General features: G+C 37.8%; 1 protein-coding gene across 12 annotated transcripts in view; it reads left to right on the top strand.

The window, feature by feature from the left end:
- SETX (senataxin) overlaps positions 1 to 17,789 on the top strand; it is a 48,848-nt gene that overhangs the window by 5,965 nt on the left and 25,094 nt on the right. For all 12 annotated transcript variants that reach the window (XM_043530068.1, XM_037879985.2, XM_037879986.2 and 9 more), the window contains 8 exons: positions 652 to 835; positions 1,397 to 1,607; positions 1,807 to 1,916; positions 5,567 to 5,786; positions 6,891 to 7,010; positions 9,644 to 9,815; positions 10,935 to 11,025; positions 12,055 to 16,719. In XM_043530068.1, the coding sequence (XP_043386003.1) occupies positions 653 to 835; positions 1,397 to 1,607; positions 1,807 to 1,916; positions 5,567 to 5,786; positions 6,891 to 7,010; positions 9,644 to 9,815; positions 10,935 to 11,025; positions 12,055 to 16,719 (5,772 nt within the window). In that variant the 5' untranslated portion in view covers position 652. Of the gene's footprint in view, positions 1 to 651; positions 836 to 1,396; positions 1,608 to 1,806; positions 1,917 to 5,566; positions 5,787 to 6,890; positions 7,011 to 9,643; positions 9,816 to 10,934; positions 11,026 to 12,054; positions 16,720 to 17,789 lie in introns of those variants that run through there.

The raw sequence follows: 17,789 nt of genomic DNA, 5'->3' as shown, positions 1-17,789 counted from the left end.
TTAAACTTCTCTTATTCTGAACGTGGAGGTAGCCACTTGTGGGAATGTCAGGGATGACTACTAAACTGAAAAATCTTTAATCCATTTTCTTAAATCTAAGCGACGGCTTCATTGAACTGTGAGAATCTTAGGGAGGTGAAGTAGAACTAATCAAACTTTGTATCGATGAACCCTCGTTTTCACAAACAACTGTTCTGATGCATATGTATATTAATATTGTATATGTTGAAAGAGTTCATTAAAGTTGTATTGTGGGTTAGTTATCGATTCTTTAGTTACATGCAAGGTGAAATTTTTCATATCCGTGTTATCCAAACGAATTAATTGTAGGAGTAATAAAATACTTTTTAATTATTAGTTTTTAAATTTTGTTTTGTATTTCACTGGGAACTGTAGGTGTTCAAATGCTCTGAAAATGAGGCCACTTCTATGAGGTGCATAAATATGGATATAAATGCTTAAACTTGGGCACTTATATTTGATTGTTTTGGTCATAGTGTTTTAAAAATCATATATGACCACTGCATCTGCACATTACAGAAATCTCTAGCCCTTAGCATTTAAGAGGTCTTGGTGAAATTGATCTTATTACTACTTTCAGTGTTTTGATTGCTAATAACTCCCTCCCTCTTTCTATGTGTGTATCTGAAGAATGAGCACATGTCGTTGGTGTACGCCTGGTGGTTCCTCCACCACCCAGTTCCTAAGAACTTATGCTTCCAAGACTTTGTCCCCTGAAGATCGTGCAGCAGCCAATGATGATCTCTGTTACTGCCTGGAATGTGTGGTTGAATATCACAAGGCAAGGGATGAATTGCCAAGCTTACTGCAGGAGGTAATTGTCTCCTACTGAGCTGTACAGAATAAAAGCTTTAATTGAGTTACCTCAGAGGGTGGGATTTGATGGTGGTTAGGTCTCACTGAGGGAGAGGACTTTTGTGAGGCCTCTGTGTTTAGCTGACTATTGCAGGAGGCATATGCTACCATTTAATTGTAAGTTCTTGTAATGTGCTCTATTCCTGTATTTAAATATAGAACTTTGTCCCAATTATCAGTCTTCTGTCTAAAATAATGATAAAGCTATTAACTTTATTCAGAAATGAATAAATTATTCAAAACTTTATTCATTAAGTACCTACAATTTCTGACTGCCACTAAAGTTACTTTAATTATTCTATAATCAGTCAATTCCAAATTGAAAATGTTGCTGATGATCTGTGTCACCTGAGTTCCATGCCCAACTGTTAATATTTTCTCACCATGTCTGCAAAGTAACTTTCCAAAACAAAGTAATGAGCTCTTAGAATCTCATCAGGAGTTCCACATGATGTTAAACATCCTCAGTCTTAGCAACGTGGACAGACTATTGTCTCCTTGTTTCCTTTTCCCTGAATAGATCTTATGGGAGTTGGAAACCTCCCGTCTCATAGACCACTTTGAGAAATCCATGAAGACAGATATTGAAGAGGATGATGAATTATTTATAGTGGATGACAATGGGGAAACTAAACTGTCTGGTTACACAGGCCCAGATTTCGAGAACAACCTGCGTGTACCTCTTCTAGAAATACTGAAATACCCATACCTGCTGCTACATGAACGAATCAGTGAGTATCTCATGGCTTACACTTGAAAGAATCCAGTATTCTCACTATTGCAGAAGGTGAAAATAATTATTTTAAACAGGCATTAGTGAAATGTTTAGTTGCCCTACTAAAATAAGGGTAATATTTCTTTAAGCACTAAAATAAGTTAGCTTGTCTTGGTGTTGGTTAATCTTTACCATTTATGTCTCCTCTTGTTTAGGTGAGCTCTGTGTTGAGGCTCTTTGTAAAATGGAACAAGTTAACTTCTCCTTTCAGGTCTTTGACAAACATCCAGGCATTTATCTGTTGTTAGTACACCCCAATGAAGTGGTGAGTTATTTCTCCTACAATGAGAATACAATCAAAAAAATTAACTCACTTTAAGCTTTTACTAGGCACTTCTGTTTCAGGGATTTGATTGTGTACATGTATCGTTGTTCATATTTGGCAAGAGAAATACGCTTGTTGTTTCAAGGTTCAAACATTTCTGCGGTATCCTCCTCATATAAACAATCCATAGAAGCATGTAACCTTGATTAGTATGTCTTGGCATATAATATTCCTATCCATGATAATAAGTGATTGTTTTGCAAAATCAGCTGTTCTCAGCATTTTTCAAGAGCATGCAAGAAAGAAAAGTCAGTGCCACCGCACATTAAAGTCAGCAGACTAATCAATGTTTACTGTTTAATTTGAGCCATTTGTAACATTGTTAACATTTTGGGTATTATATGGCTTTTCTCAAGGTGGATAATAGGAGCACCTAACAGTTTAAAGCATTTAATTTCTACTGAGTCTTTTCTTAATTTCACCTGTTCTGGAGATTGAGCCTCATACTGAATTGAGAACCTTGTTACGAATTACACCTGGTAGGACACGCACACAAGTGCTACGAATTACACCTGGTAGGACATGCACACAAGTGCTACGAATTACACCTGGTAGGACACGCACAGTTCGAATCTAGGCTGAGGCACAGAAATAAAGTCCACAACTGCAGAGTTCCCAAAAGACACTAAGTTTATTACGCTCGAGCATGGTGCCCCCCTGCTAGCCAGGAGGGGACCTCGACTGCAAATTATACAAAGGTTATATACCTTTTAGCAAAGCATGTTGCCCTCGTGCATCGGAAACCTTAGCCAATAAACAAACCCTTGTCTTATCTACCACCTATCCCTGCTTGGTGCATTCCTCGTGCTATACCAGTATGTTAATTACACAGCATGGTCCTAAAGCCATGCATCAGTAACTTTTATTATCAGGATGGGAGGCCTCACATCAAGGCCAAGAGACAGGGAGTTAGAGACTGACAAAAACCAGATACTGCAGATCAAGGCAGGCTGGAGACAAGGAGGAGGATTTTCACATGGATTTAGTATCTAAGGATTACTCCTCCTGGTGTATGATGTGCTGGCATTTAAACAATGGTGGGTCCCAAACCAAAATGGAGTCACATGTGCTAACTTTTCCTTAACAGTCTAAAGAAGCAGGTGTTTTTCAAAATAAAAATTGTACCGAAAGGAAATTCCACTACATAGACTGAGTTTCAATAACATTCAGATTGTTTTTCCAAATCTTGTAATTAAAAATAAAATCAGAGTTAAGGTTCAAAATTCAGCATGATTCTTCATTCTCCTTTTTTGGCACAGCAAGTTATTCAATTAGAATTTGGATAGGAATACAATCCAAAGAAAATGGAATTCTGTTGCCTGTAAAGAAAATAGTTGACTGAGAATGGGGGAATCAGAAGTGAAGGAAAGGAGGGAAATGCATCATGTATTCAGCAAATGAAGTTCATATAAAGTGGAAAGTGTGGTGCAGAAGCTCACAGTGTGTAACTCTGGGTCACTGATACCTGTCAAGGAACAAAGGCTACGGGGCTTTGTTTTCAGAAGTGATGAGAACTTAGAAGTTCAGTTAAAGTCAATAGGAGTTGCAGGAGTTCAGCATCTCTGAAAATAAAGATCTGTGCTTTCAGACTGAGTCCAAGTATATTTTGTATGCCACTCTTTCCAAGATAGCCAAATACAATGTTCATACTCCAGCCTTGTGCTAGGATGTTGAGTCTTTCCATCTCTGTTATCATTTGTTTTTAGTCACTAAAAGCTATATCCTTGGGTAGTCTGAGGTTCAGAGATCTTGGCATTACCTCCAATGTGAAATAGAAGTGGTGAGAGTGGCACTGTCAGTTGGAATAAGAGACAGTCAGGAACACACTTCCTCCCCAAATCCTGTAATTACAGAGCATTCCCATAGCATATATAGTGACATAGCACACAGAGTTTGACATTACCAGCAGGCACAGTTGTCCTTTATTTTAGTCTTCTTCATTCTGAGACTAGTGGAGGCTAGATGGTATTTTTAGTTGTATGTATCTGAATGAGGTTCAGGGAGGATATTTTAATAGGCCAATCCTAGACCACAATGGGAGGTCTCTGTGCCATATGTTCTAGTTTGAAGCAGACCTTGAGGGCATTCATAATGTAGTAGATAGCGGTAGCTTATCACCTTTTGAACCCAGTCCCTTAAGGAATGGTAAGAAAGTGGGAATTTCTGGGGTGCATCTGGGTTGAAAGTCACAGGTATTATCAAAATGTCGACATTTGCAGGCCAAATAGCATTGGAAGGCCAGAAAAAGACCTAAGGAAGTAATTGGTACAGAGTTGGATAAGTGTGAGTGCCCCTCTTCGTTCACTCCCTTGACATAATCTTAACTCCACAGGGAGACTTAGATTATCCTACAAAACTGCCTTTGCATACAGCTATATCTGCCCTGATCTTACTGGTAGCTTCAATAGCTGTGGGAAGGATTGAGGAGTGGTGGTTATATAGAATCCACAGAACACCTGGATCTTAGGATCTAAGCCCTGATACCATTGAAGGGCCTGCTGTGTATCTTGAGGGATTCATAGTACACTTTAGGACTAAGGCAGGACAGAATGTCCTCCTTACTTCACTTCCGAGAAAGTCAGTGAATAGTTTGATATGAGTAAGCAACTTTGGGTGTGTAGATCAGGAGGGATATAAGGGTTCATAGTAACCTAGGCAGGCTATTCACCTTAATATTCTTTTTATTCCACAGGAAGAGGTGAGTATTTGTCATTTTTTCAAGTTATTTGATATTGTGTCTAACTGTGGATCCAGATTTTACTTGACAGAGTTTGATAGCTGGTATGGATGTGGATCTGTAGGCATTTTAGGGAGTCTACCCATTGAAAATTCTGCCATTCAAACTGATGTATAAGCTGGTCCTGAGAAATGCATAGGAGATATATTACCCTATTTTATAATCTGACAATATACTGTACATAACATAAAAATGGCCATACTGGGTCAGACCAAAGGTCCACCTTCCCAGTATCCTGTCTTCCGACAGTGGCCAATGCCAGGTGCCCCAGGGGGAATGAACAGAACGGTAAGTATCAAGTGATCCATCCCATCGCCCATTCCCAGTTTCTGGCAAACAGAGGCTAGGGAGACCATCCCTGTCCATCCTGGCTGATAGCGATTGATGGACCTATCCTCCGTGAACTTATCTATAGTCCTTCATGTGTGTCAAAAGATGGATTCTGGCTCAGTAATAAGTAGACAGGCATCCTTCACATACAGCATTAACTTATGGTTCCTTAATTGCACTTCTGTCTGTGTTAAATGTTGATCAGTAAAGTTTCAAGGATATCAAACAAGTCTAGAGATAAAGAGTGCCTCTATCTTGTGCCTCCAGTAACATTTTGCCCTTGAATGTATGCTTTCTAACTCTTTTGGATTTTTTAGATTGCATTGCACACAGTTTGTAATATGCACGGGGAAATGTTTGTTTATGCTGGAAGAATACTTGATTCTCACTTTCAGGAACTTGCCCTTAGTACAAATGTATTTGACCACATTTTATTAGGAATATGGCTGTTAAACTTACAACTTTTTCTGAGATTCCTGTTTGTCGTATTCTTTTTCGTAATATTTAAGTATTTTTTTTATAGATTCGTCGATGGGCCATCCTGACAGCAAGAAATTTAGGGAAAGTCGACAGGGATGATTACTATGACTTACAGGAAGTGTTGACTTGCTTGTTTAAAGTCATTGAGTTGGGGCTGTTTGACAGTCCTGATATTTATAGTTCTTCAATGATTGAGAAGGGAAAACTCATTCTTCTGCCATCCCATTTGTATGATACCACCAACTACAAAAACTACTGGCTTGGTGAGTGTTTGTTCAGTAGTGAGCTGTATTTGTTCTTGCTCTCCCCCCCCCCCCAACCCCCCCACCCTAGGGGTGGGGGTTGGCTGTGGCATTTCTTTCAAGTGGCAGGCCAACCCCTACGCTCTGCTCTGAGTGGAATTCTGCGATTCACCCCACTTCTAACTGAACCCCAAGGTTACAATGCCTCTGGAGAATCCTTGCTAGAGAATCCTCTCCGGGAATTGGACCAGCTGGTAAACGCAGTAACAGAGAACAGCTTTTTCAAAACAGAGTATGATTTATTTACTCTTAGGAACATTACAAGCAGGAAGAAAAGGGTTAAAAAAAGCCTAAATGCCTATTGCCTTACCTAAACATAGCCTTTCCTTGCTAGTTTAAGTAGGTTCCACTTGAACCAGACACCCCTCAAGCACTGAAGCTTGGTGAAACAGGATGTACCTTTGTAGCTGCTGCTGCCGCCTCTCTGTGTCTTCCCCTCAGGACACAGGCTGTCTTTTATTCATTTCAAAGGTTTCCTTGAAAGTTCCCACCTGAAGATCTCCTAAGGTTTCAAACAGGGCTCCTGAACCTGACCGAACTGGCTTGTTCGCTTCTTTAGATGGGGTTTGGAGGTGCCTTCATCCATTAGATTCTTGGTATTGTCCAGGCAATTGAATTCTGTCTACAGCTATTGTTTTGGGTTCATGCAGGATTTAACCTTGAGTCACCTTTTAGCTGGCAAAATACAGTAACCACCAAACCCACAGGTATATCGCTGTTCTTCACGGGAATATTCATTCTGCAAAGTTAGAGTTGTTGAAATTTCAGTTAATTCTCTTTGGATCTTGTCTCAAGCCCTATGAGATCAGTACAATCAAAGTTCTTGAAATGTGTAATGCATTTTGGGAGTTGTCAAATAGAAGAATTCTAACTGTGTCTGTCCAGGAGGCTCAGTAGCTTATTTAAATTCATCCGCTTCAGGTTCCTCTGATGCTGATCATTTCCTCTGAGAGCTTTCATTGCAGTGAGCTTTGGAAAACAGTACTATTTAGGTTTGCCAAAACTTGAAGGGGGAAAAAAATGGATCTCCTACACAAACGTAAAGACAGATTGCTTTCATTGCAGGTATCTGTATGTTGCTAACAGTGCTGGAAGAACAAGCTATGGATTCTTTGTTGCTGGGTCCAGATAAGCAGAATGATTTCATGCAGTCTATACTTCACACCATGGAGAAACAAACAGATGGTAATTAATTTTAACTGATGAGGCAGTGGTAGAGATTAAAAATGGATTATGAACAGTCATATTCTCGTTGTGATATAATTCCTAATAGAACTTACTACTTTTGTTGAACAAATTATTTTTGGTATAGAAGTATGATGCCAAAGACAGGGTTTCTCAGACTTCGACATTTCATTCCTTCCCTGATGTGAAGAACAATATTTGGACATATACCTTGAGACAAATACTGAAAAACAAGGTTCAAAGGGACTTTGAAAAGTGGAGAAAAGGCGCCTCTTATGGCGTTATGGAGCCATATATTAAGCGTTAGGTGAGGGCAAACTTTTTTTTCTAATTACTGGGTGATTTCCACTTAGAAGAGATGGTGCAGTTTTTTCCATGTGGTATGTATTCTGGGTCTTGCATTCTAAAGGGAAGAAGTCACTCTTCCAGGATTATGTTTTTACCTTTCCTGGAAGCTGAATTTCCATATCCTCCTGATTAGTGGTGTGAGAGACAATTCAGTGAAAATGGAAAGTTCATAGTTGTGTGGTAACTATTTTAATTTGCAAAGGTAACATTTCAAACTTTGTAGTTCCTGCTAATTATTTTTCAGATCCTTTTTCTGAGACTTGGATGTTTTTAATTATTTATAAGTTTCTTTTTGTAATATGAGAAGAAAAAGATTGGATCTTTATAAGTGCAATATTTTCATTAAAGAAAAAGTTTATAATCTTACATGAAGAAGGAAGAACACATATACAAGAAAACTGTATAGTATCATTATCTCAGATCTGAAGGAGCTTTAAAAGGAAATACCCCTTCAGTAGTTGATTATTCTATTTTAATTAGCATCTAGATGAAGCAACAAAAACAAAGGAAAAGAGGAGGAGGAGGAAAAGTTAAAATTACTCAAATTGTGGTAAGAGTCTTCTGTATATATGAGGATCCTCTCCTTTTTTATCCTTTTCCTGAAGTAATTGCATTTAAACATCTAAGACTTTTTTGCTTTGTCAGTCATAAAAATACAACCTTTTACCATCAAACATTAGTGCTAGTCTTCTGGGGTAAAAAAAAAAAAAAAAAAAGATGCCTAAATACCAATATAATTCAATCACTTTTTAATTATTCTGCACCCCCTTGTTAGTGTTATGTGAGCTAGAAGTCGAAAAATGGAGACTATGTCCTGAGTATAAAATTGAGCTTTAGCATTATCCGAACTAAAGGAGATAATTAAGGTCTGGGATTTCTGCAGACAAAGAATCTTGTCATCAATTTTTTTATTGGCAGAGTAAATTTATAATCAGATATTTTGTCAAGTAACAAAGGAATTTCTTTAATAGCATATTCTCTTTCATTCCTTTTGGTAATCCCAGTACTCTAGTTTTTAATGCAAGAGTTTTTTTTTAAAAACTCAAGAGTTCTTCTACAGAAGCATATGTTTTCTTGAATCAGTGAACTTCTAGCAAATTTACATTTATCTAAAGCAGATTGAAGCTTCATTTTTTTTAGCTGATGTCTGTAATTTACTTTATACTGTTTACAAATTCCTCAGTTTCAGTTACTGTGGGGAAAGAATCTGATTTATCTGCACTCATTTTAACAGTTTCCAAAATATCCTTTAAAGATATATCAGATTCTGACTCTTAACAGCATCGTTAATGAAACTAGAATGGAACGCTGAGAATGAGTTACTCTGTGCTGGCCACTCAAAATGCTGTGTCATTTTCTGTACCAGAATAGAAGATGTTGATTTAAAAAAAAAAAAATCTATCTATCTTTGTAACTGAATCTTCTTAGGTATTTTTCTCCATTGAATCATTAAAAATTTTCTAACTGCAGAAGTCTAAATAGAAGATTCTTTTGAACAAATCAGTTGGCAAAGCTGTAAGATTCAGATATTCTTCCCTGCCTAGCCCTGTGTTCTCCACACAAATACCTGTAAATAACAATAATAAACACTTTTACCAAATCTTTTTATCTTTTCAGATTTTATCGTGTTTAGAGGCAAGAGGGAAAAAATTAAATTTCTCATCTTGTTCACTTCCTCTAGGGAGGGGGCTCCTAGCCACGCTAATGGCTAGGCAGGGGAGGCAGGCCAGTGGCTGCAAAAGCTGAAATATGAAATAAAGAAAAATAGAGCTCTTTCTCAGACATAACACTCCTTCCCTGGGCAGCTATATGAGGCATAATAACTCATCTCAATAATATACCTCTTACCTGTGCCCACCAAAATATCAGCAACCAAAACAAAAAGGGAAAAAGGTAGGAATGACATAGCTTTGCAGTGAGGGGAAGCTATAAAAATGATCATCCATTTTATATCTTCCCTTCTCTCGCTCCTCCAGGTTACTTGTTATAGAGGGAAAGCGGGGCTGGTCTCAGACCTTATCTGCAAAACCAGTGTTGCTTCTGAGGGGAATTTTTAAATTCTTCCCTTCTCTTCCTCTGGGTGGTTTTTTTTTTTAAATTTTTTTAAGACATTTTTTAGGCTTAAACATTATTTTTAAAAGTTGTAATTCACCTTTTTTTCAATGTTTAAACTAATAAAAGCACTGAAATGAAGAATTAAATTCACTTTGTATTCAGCTAGCAGTAGGAAAGCGCAGAACACTTCCCCCCTCAACTGTTCATGATCTTAAACTGTTACATTTCAGATGAAAGCATTGATCCTTTCTGGCCAGCGCTGCACTGTTTTATGGTGATTTTGGATCAGCTCGGGTCTAAAGTATGGGGTCAACTCATCGATCCAGTCCAGGCCTTTCAAACCATTATCAACAATGTCAGCTACAACAATGAAATAAAAAATATACGCAATAGTTCAAGGAGGTGAGTTCAAGTTTTAAAATTTAACATAGTGTTTGAGATGCATCTTTTAAGAATAACCATAACATCTTTTAAGAGTAACCATATATTAGACATTCAAAATTAAGCAACCAGCAGACTAGCTAAGTCACCCATTCAACGGAAAAGTAATCTGTTAGTAAACAGCTATCCGGTTGTGGAAGTGGATTCTCTGTGCAGAGAAATTTGGAAAGCATAGTTGGGCTCCACCTTTTAAACAGTCTTCTTTACAGTACACAGTTGTTTTAAGAGGGTACTAACACTTCTTTCAGCCCCAGATTTAGGCTTTGTAAACCTTTTTCTCTTAATTACAAAACCTTAAATTAAACCTTTCCATAAAAACATTTTTCAAAAAGTGGCAATTGGGTGGGGGATATAGGGCTTAAATATTCTTCTGTGGTGGTCTACAGGCCAAAATTGCCACATTATCCTATTGAAAGAAGACTAGACAGAGGAAACTTATCAGTCTTTTTTCATTATCATTAATGAGTGAAGTGAAAATAGTAAATGGCATAAATAGGTAAATTTGATTATTAAAACTGCGAATTTTTAAACATCAAAGCAGCTGTTAGTAATACAACTAAGGACGATCATTTCAAAAAAGATCTTGTTCAGTTAAACAATGTGTTTATGCAAGTACTTATTACATTATATTTCTTCCTAGTATATGTTAAATCCTGAAGTCATTATCCAAATCTGTCATTTAGTAGTAAGATCTCTCTGAAGCTGGTAGCTTTCTTTTATGCAATTTCTTTAAAGCACCTACTTGGGTTGCCAACCCTCCAGGATTGTCATGGAATTTCCAGGAATTAAAGATTACTCTTTAATTAAAGATTGTCATTATGATGAAACTTCCAGGAATATATCCAAGCAAAATTGGCAACCCTATCTACCACACTTGTGGGCACCATAAAATAATAGAACTAGAACAATCTTACACATTCTAACATACCATATTAATGTTTTCCCACACACATTTTATCACTTGCATCAGTTAGTAATAAAATGTGGCATCTGAAATTGTGAAATCTTCTCTGACTCTTATTTCACTTAGTTCATGAATAATTTGCACGTCTTGGAGCAACTTGTATTTCTTTTCTTTAGGACTAAATCTGAACCAGAGTCAAACTATGAGGAAGAAATGGTTACTTGCAGCCAGATAGTGTATAATTATAACACAGAAAAGCCCAAAAAGGTAAATTCAAAAAAAAAAAGAGCTTTGTATTTATTTTATTTGCTATTTTTCTGATTCATTTATTAAAGGACACTGTCAACTTAAATCATACTTAGTGTTCTTGGATAGGTTTCTTTTCAGATATATTATTTTTCTCTATTTGTAATTTGTGTGCACTGGATAGAAGTTTGTCTCTAGACACATTCACTTTTTACCCAATATAGTCAGTCATTTTTCTTCCTGTTTGTGTGGATCTTTCGTGGAGCAATGGAGGAGAGAGAAACATTTTATAAAATGGGCATGTGTTGTGGTAAAACAAAAATTGGTACGGGAACTAGGAGACAGGTGTTTGTACCTCGAAATACTTTTTACCCATTTTTAAGTTTCCTAGATTTTTATTTGATAGTGTCCCTTTTATATCCTTTTTGTCGGTTTATGGATATTTTTAAACTACTGTGCTAAATATGTAATGAAGCGACATGCCATTAAATGTTTGATCTACTGAATACTTTGGACCCATACATAACTTACTTTTTTAACTGTTTCTGTTTATAAGAAACACACTTGCATCGTAACTGTCACTCAACTTTTGTATCTTAAGCAAAAGTGCTGTGACTATCTGATATCAAAATAGTGCAGAGTCTGTAAACATTTAAAATAAAGTACATTTGACACTTTGACATGGAAACTCATGCTACATACTGTGAATGGTGCTTTGGTTTTTTAAATGATTAAGTGAACTGTTTTCAGTATTTTAATCTCATGGTTTATTCTTTGGGACTTGGAGAAGTTCCTTGTGTATGGTAGAGTTTGGTCTTGTTTAGACTGTAGAGGTAAAATGGTTAGTAACTGATTTCTAGGATGCCACTGAACTGCTGTATCAAATCAGTGCCCATAAATAATTAATAAGCACTATTTGTAGGGGTGGAAGCTAAAAGAAACTTTTGGCTGAGAGTATTGTTTGGTAAATCAAAGCAATCCAAATAAATAATAAGAGTGATATTGTGCAAAATACCTAATGAATAGTTGATTTGTCTTTTTCTGTTTCAGGATACTGGATGGAAGACAGCCATTTGTCCGGATTATTGCCCCAACATGTACGAAGATATGCAGACATTGGCTAATGTGCTTCAATCTGATATTGGCCAAGATATGCGTGTCCACAACAGCACATTTCTATGGTTTATTCCTTTTGTTCAGTCCCTAATGGACCTCAAGGACTTGGGCGTGGCTTATATAGTAGAGGTCATTCACCATCTGTGCTCGGAAATCAAAGGCTTTCTCAGTGAAAGAGTCCAGCAATGTGACAAAGTTTCTGAATTTTTCATCCTGATTTTGGTGTCAGTTGTTGAACTACACAGAAATAAAAAGTGCCTGCATTTGCTTTGGGTTAGCTCTCAGGAATGGGTGGAAGCAGTAGTGAAATGTGCTAAACTTCCAACTATAGCATTTACGCGCTGCTCTGAAAAAGCACCTGGAAACGCTACTAAACTTACACCAACAATATCTTCACAGGCTTCTAACTCTGTACAGCATGCTTGCGTGCAGCTGATACGCAGCCTTCTTCGAGAAGGCTACCAGTTAGGGCAACAAACTGTTTGCAAACAGTTTCTAGATAAACTCAATCTGCTTTTGCGTGGAAACTTACCTATGGGTTGGCAGCTGAACAACCGGGAAACTCAGGAATTGCAAATGTGTTTAAAGCAGGTAATAAGAAGTATAAAGGACAGATCATCAAATGCTTCCATACCTGTGGAAAATAGCGTGATCTGTACAAATTTGCCCACCATTGCTATAAAGCAAGAGAAAGGGACAGCCAGTGACAGGTGTCAGATGAATATACAATACAGGGATAGCCTCAGTCCCCCATTTTCTTTAGCATCTGGGAGCGATGAGGCTTGTCAAGAGAGTTCTTCCCCAAGAAGAAGAGGTATCTGGGAAGAGGAATATAGGGAAATGTCTTTTAACAATACAAAATTATGTGTAACTGCAGAATGCCTTTTGACAGATATTAAAAAAGAACCTCATGATAGGTCATTTCAGGAATGTGAACATTCTGTTAGCTCTGGAGCAACAAAAATACACAAGGATACCCATAAAAATGGAAACAACTACCAAGTGCAGGGGAACCAAAATAAGAATAACTCCTTACTTAAACAGTGCTTCAACACAAGTCCTCAAGTCTGTGATTTCAAAAGTCATGCTATATTGGAGAGAGACGAAACAGAAGTGAGGATGCCAGAGTGTCTGAGTGCTCAGTCTTGTTCGAGTTCTCATGAAGACACTCACAGCTCAAATGGAAAGGATGGAAGTTGCTCCCCTAATTCCTGTTCAAAGTTTAAGGTAGATCCTGATAAAATCACAAATTTGAAAACCCAGGTACAGAATGCTGATTGGGCCACAAAACTGTTGAAGTTAATGAAGCAATCAGCTTCAAATTCAGAAGCAGACCAACTACAGTCTCGCTCTGAGAGTCTCTGTACAAGTAAAGATGGCAGCAGAGATCAGGAAGTGAATATTTTGAATGAAGGTGAAACCTCAGTTAACTTTAATACTTCAAACGCTTCTGAAAATAAACAGGAGAACAGCATGAACAGTACTTTTCAAATCAAGGTGCTCTCTCTTAAGCAGGAATCAAATGACACCAAGGCAGATTATTCAAATTTCATTAAAAAAGAGGCTGGCTTGGAAGAAAGTGAAAGTGGAGGTGAAGAAGACAATATTCCACTTGATACGTTTATACATTATTTAAAGAAAAAGAGATCCCTTTCAGGAAGATCAAGTTCTTTGCCAAAGCCTTTACTGAATAAAGACCTGAACACAGAAATACCAGATCAAGGACAGTCTAATTCTGGCAGTTTATGCCCAAAGAGAGGTGACCTCAAAGATCAAAAAGTGAGCATGCTACGTACAGATAAAACTTCAGCAAATTTTAACAGTCTATCTAGTTCTGAAAATAAAGAGGAGATACCTAGGAATGCTCCTCTAATCAGTCCGCTCTTAATTAAGCATGAGTCAACTGACAGACTGTTAGATTTTTCAAGATATTTTAAAAGAGAAGGCGATTCAGAGGAAAAAAGAAATCATGAAGATAATGCAGCAGTTGCATGTGATTTGGTAAAGCAATTTGGAGCTAGCCCCTTAACAGACTCTCAGATTGATAGAGACCTTGATAAATTATCCTTAGCCGCTTATGCCAAAGGTGTCAATTTTCCTGTTGATTCAAGCCAAGAACGCTCAGTACATCTGAGTCACATTAAAAGGAAGGTAAAAGGTGCTGTTAGATCATCCACAAAGGGCCAAAGTAATGAGTCCTCTTCTGATGCAGATTGTCCCAAGAATGAAGTCATCGTCATTTCAGATTCCTCTTCTGATGAGGAAAAAAAGTTGGATATTAAGAAACCAGTAAAAAAAGATGTGTATATGTGTCCAGAAAAACAGCCTTTAACACCTGACTATGTTTCTGATAGTGCAAACAAAAAAGAGCAATTGGAGACTCATAGCTCCCCGTTGCCATGTGAGGAACATAATTCTCAGTTTTTTGAGTTTGAAACTGAAGATGATGTCTTTTCAGTCTGGCAAGATTCTCAGATAAATGATGAGGAAGTGAATCAGGCACAGGAACAAGACTCTAACTTGACATCAACAAGCAAATGTGCTTCAGATAGTTTTGAGTTGGCAGATCCTATAAATGACTGGGGTTATGATACAGATTATATCAGTGATGATGTCATTGAAAAAGCAGAAGAGGTCGTTAAAAGGCAGGTAGATTCTCTGTCTCATAAGGAAGTTAGTAAAACTGGCACGAAATCTGAGGCAACTTTTCAAGAGCCTGCTATCCAGGGAAATGCAACTGCTCAGTCTGAGAATTCTACTCAGCCAGATGCTGTTGCTAAAGACCATGCCAAAAACACAGGCTTGATGAAACCCAGAGCATCTGCATCTAGTGTATCATTAGCTTCAAAGTTGACTATTAAAAAAAGCACTTTAAGCCCAGGCAAAAGCTTAGCAAAATCCAAGTTGGTAAGAACTGCCCTTAGAAGTCCCAGAAAAATGAGCCTTAAAACTGTGCAAAACAAAAAACTTCCTCAGACTAGTTCTAGAAATACTGAGCCTTGCAGGTCAACCCCTGCTGTAGTTCCTCCAAAGAAAGTTCACCAGTGTCCTGAGCCAACTTCAACTGTGGTCAAACTTGGCCTAAAAAAGGCCCCCCGCAAAGCATTTGAGTTATCCCAGCGATCCTTAGATAGTCTGGCTGAATTGCGCAGTTATGGGAAAGCTGCTGGGGCAGTTCAGACTCCACAGAAACAAAAAACTAAATTAATTGCTCCACAGAATCTAGTTACAAAACATAATAGAAAAATGTTAGCCTGCCAAGATCTTCCGTTTCGGAGGCAGATAAGACCCACACAAGTGGGGAGAGGGAAAAATCAGATAGGAAGTTCTGAGGGCAGAAGGAAAAAAATAACTGAAAAGTCTGATCCAAAGCACCCAATAAAACAGCCTGTGGATTTTGACCCAGTATCTGCTGCGGGAACTAGTGAAAAACAAAAAGCGAGCACAGCTGAGCGGGTATGCTATCCCTCAAGCAATGACGGGAAAAAAGTGAGAAAAAGCTTCTCACCTGGGAGAAAGGAAGTCCAAACTACACACATGAATAAAATGGCTCCGCATGGTTCTAAGGAATCTAACATGAAAATAGAAGAAAACAATATGGCAGTTCCTGCATTACAGATCAAATCATGTTTTTCTTCATCTTTAAATGGAGACTACAAAAATGAACCTGCAGAGAGAGAATATGTTGTCCCTCTAGTTTCCCCATCTACACCTAACTTTGAGGGGGCAACTTTGGAAGTGAGCAAGCCTAAATTAAATGAAGAGAGTGATGATGATTTATTTTTAACTCAGTTAGATCCTGTGGATATGGAAATGTGTTCGCAGATGGAAAATGTTGGAGATATTATAATAGCTAGTGAAAAAGAGCCAGTAGACACGGAAGTAGATGCTGCTGAAAGTCTGCTGCAGAATGAGCCCTTAGGTATTGTGAAGTGCAAGTACAAAGATTGTACAGAACAGGTGGAAAAGACAGTGGAGTACTGTAGGAAGCATTCTGCCACTGCTTCAGATCATCTCTTTGTCAAGCCAGGTTTACCACTTCGTAAGCCTGAAAAACCTTCCACTACTAAAATTTTCAGCTCAAATAGCTCTTCACGGAGTGCCAACCTCACGAAGGATCTTGAAAATATTTCAAAGCACTCGTCATCAAAAGCCAAGTCAAATGTGGTAAAATCCAGAGTGTCCAAGACAGGGAATCCAAAAGCTGTATCGGCAGAGAACCAGATAGTCAAGACCCCAAGTTTCAACAATAGTCTTCGGTCCCAGAGTTCCAGCAATGTTCTCCGGCCCCAGAACATGCAGACAAACAGTACTTCATGTTTTCCCAACAGGTCTGCCTTGGGGGCTCATTCAGGGCAAGCAAGAGGTCTCCCTTCCTTTCCACAAGCAAATGCTCTTGTCACTCAACAGCGTGATCATAGTATTTTTGTTACAGAGATTCTGAAATGGAACTATGAAATGTTTGTCAACTTCAGCCAGTTTGGACTTCCACATAACCTTCTTCAATCAATTATGGTCTCTGTTCCTGTCAAATTTCAGGGATACAATGACTATTTTAACACATTTTTCCCCTTGATGATGCTAAATGCTTTTGAAACAGTAAGTAACTTATCTGCTTTTTTTTATGACATTGTTACCACTTTAAGTTTGTTTTCATCAAGCACAGAAAATTTTAGGAAGAGCTAAAAGAGCTAGGTACCTGCTCATCTTAACTTCTGAAAATGTTATTGTGCCTTGATTTTTAAAAAAAAAAATCTTAATGATATTTATACATTTCTGTGGAAAGGACAGGGTTAGAGCTTAAAATGTTATAGCTTAATTTAGTGCTCAAAAAAATGACATTCCATGAGCACTGTTGCCATGCCCTCTGCACTCCCATCCACTATAACTGAGCTCTTTCAGTTAACTTTAAAAAGGCCACCTGCAAAGGGAAAAATTGGGTTTGTGCCCCTTTTTCTTCATAGTGTATAAAGAAGGCCTAAAAGGGAAAATCTCAATGTCTTTTTACAAGAAAAAGTCAGGTCTTGGCTATTTTGTTTTCCAAAAACATGTTAAGAATGAATAGATCAGTCAGGCTTCTGACATCAAGAAGCTTTGCAAAAGAGATCCAGTTGATATGGGAAATGATCTTATTTCAGACTGCTTAAAACTTTAACATCAGTGTAACACAAACATTTGCTAGAAAAGTGTTCTGGTAAAGATACGATATCCCTGTCCCTTCAATTAAGGAAGAACTCTGTGTAAGCTTGAAAGCTTGTCTCTTTCACCAACAAAAGTTAGTCCAATAAAAATTATTACCTCGCTCACCTTGTCCCTTCAATTAGCGTCTGAGAGTGCTTTCAAGCCCCACCTCTGCATCCCCCAAAAAGTCCTTCAGCAGAAACAGGGCAGATAAGACTTGACAGTAAAAAAACAGAAAAACTGTTTTTGGAGCAGACTGGTAAGAAAAACCCTTTCAGGCTTCTTTCTTGCACAAATATTGAATGTTGTTCCATTTTGAAGGTCACCTTATATCTTGACCTGCAACAGTACCATCGGTTTTGCTTCATTTCTGCCAGTTCACTTCAGTACTGGTGTTCTTCACTAGTCATGACAAATCATGGTGTAATTTTAGAACATAATTTATCATTATGAAAAACAACCTCCTAAAATATTTTCATATAACTTCC

This window comes from Chelonia mydas, chromosome 16, assembly GCF_015237465.2.
Source record: "Chelonia mydas isolate rCheMyd1 chromosome 16, rCheMyd1.pri.v2, whole genome shotgun sequence".
In the NCBI taxonomy this organism is placed as follows: domain Eukaryota; kingdom Metazoa; phylum Chordata; order Testudines; family Cheloniidae; genus Chelonia; species Chelonia mydas.
Note: the sequence above shows the minus strand (reverse complement) of the source record. Positions and strands in the feature narration are given on the sequence as shown.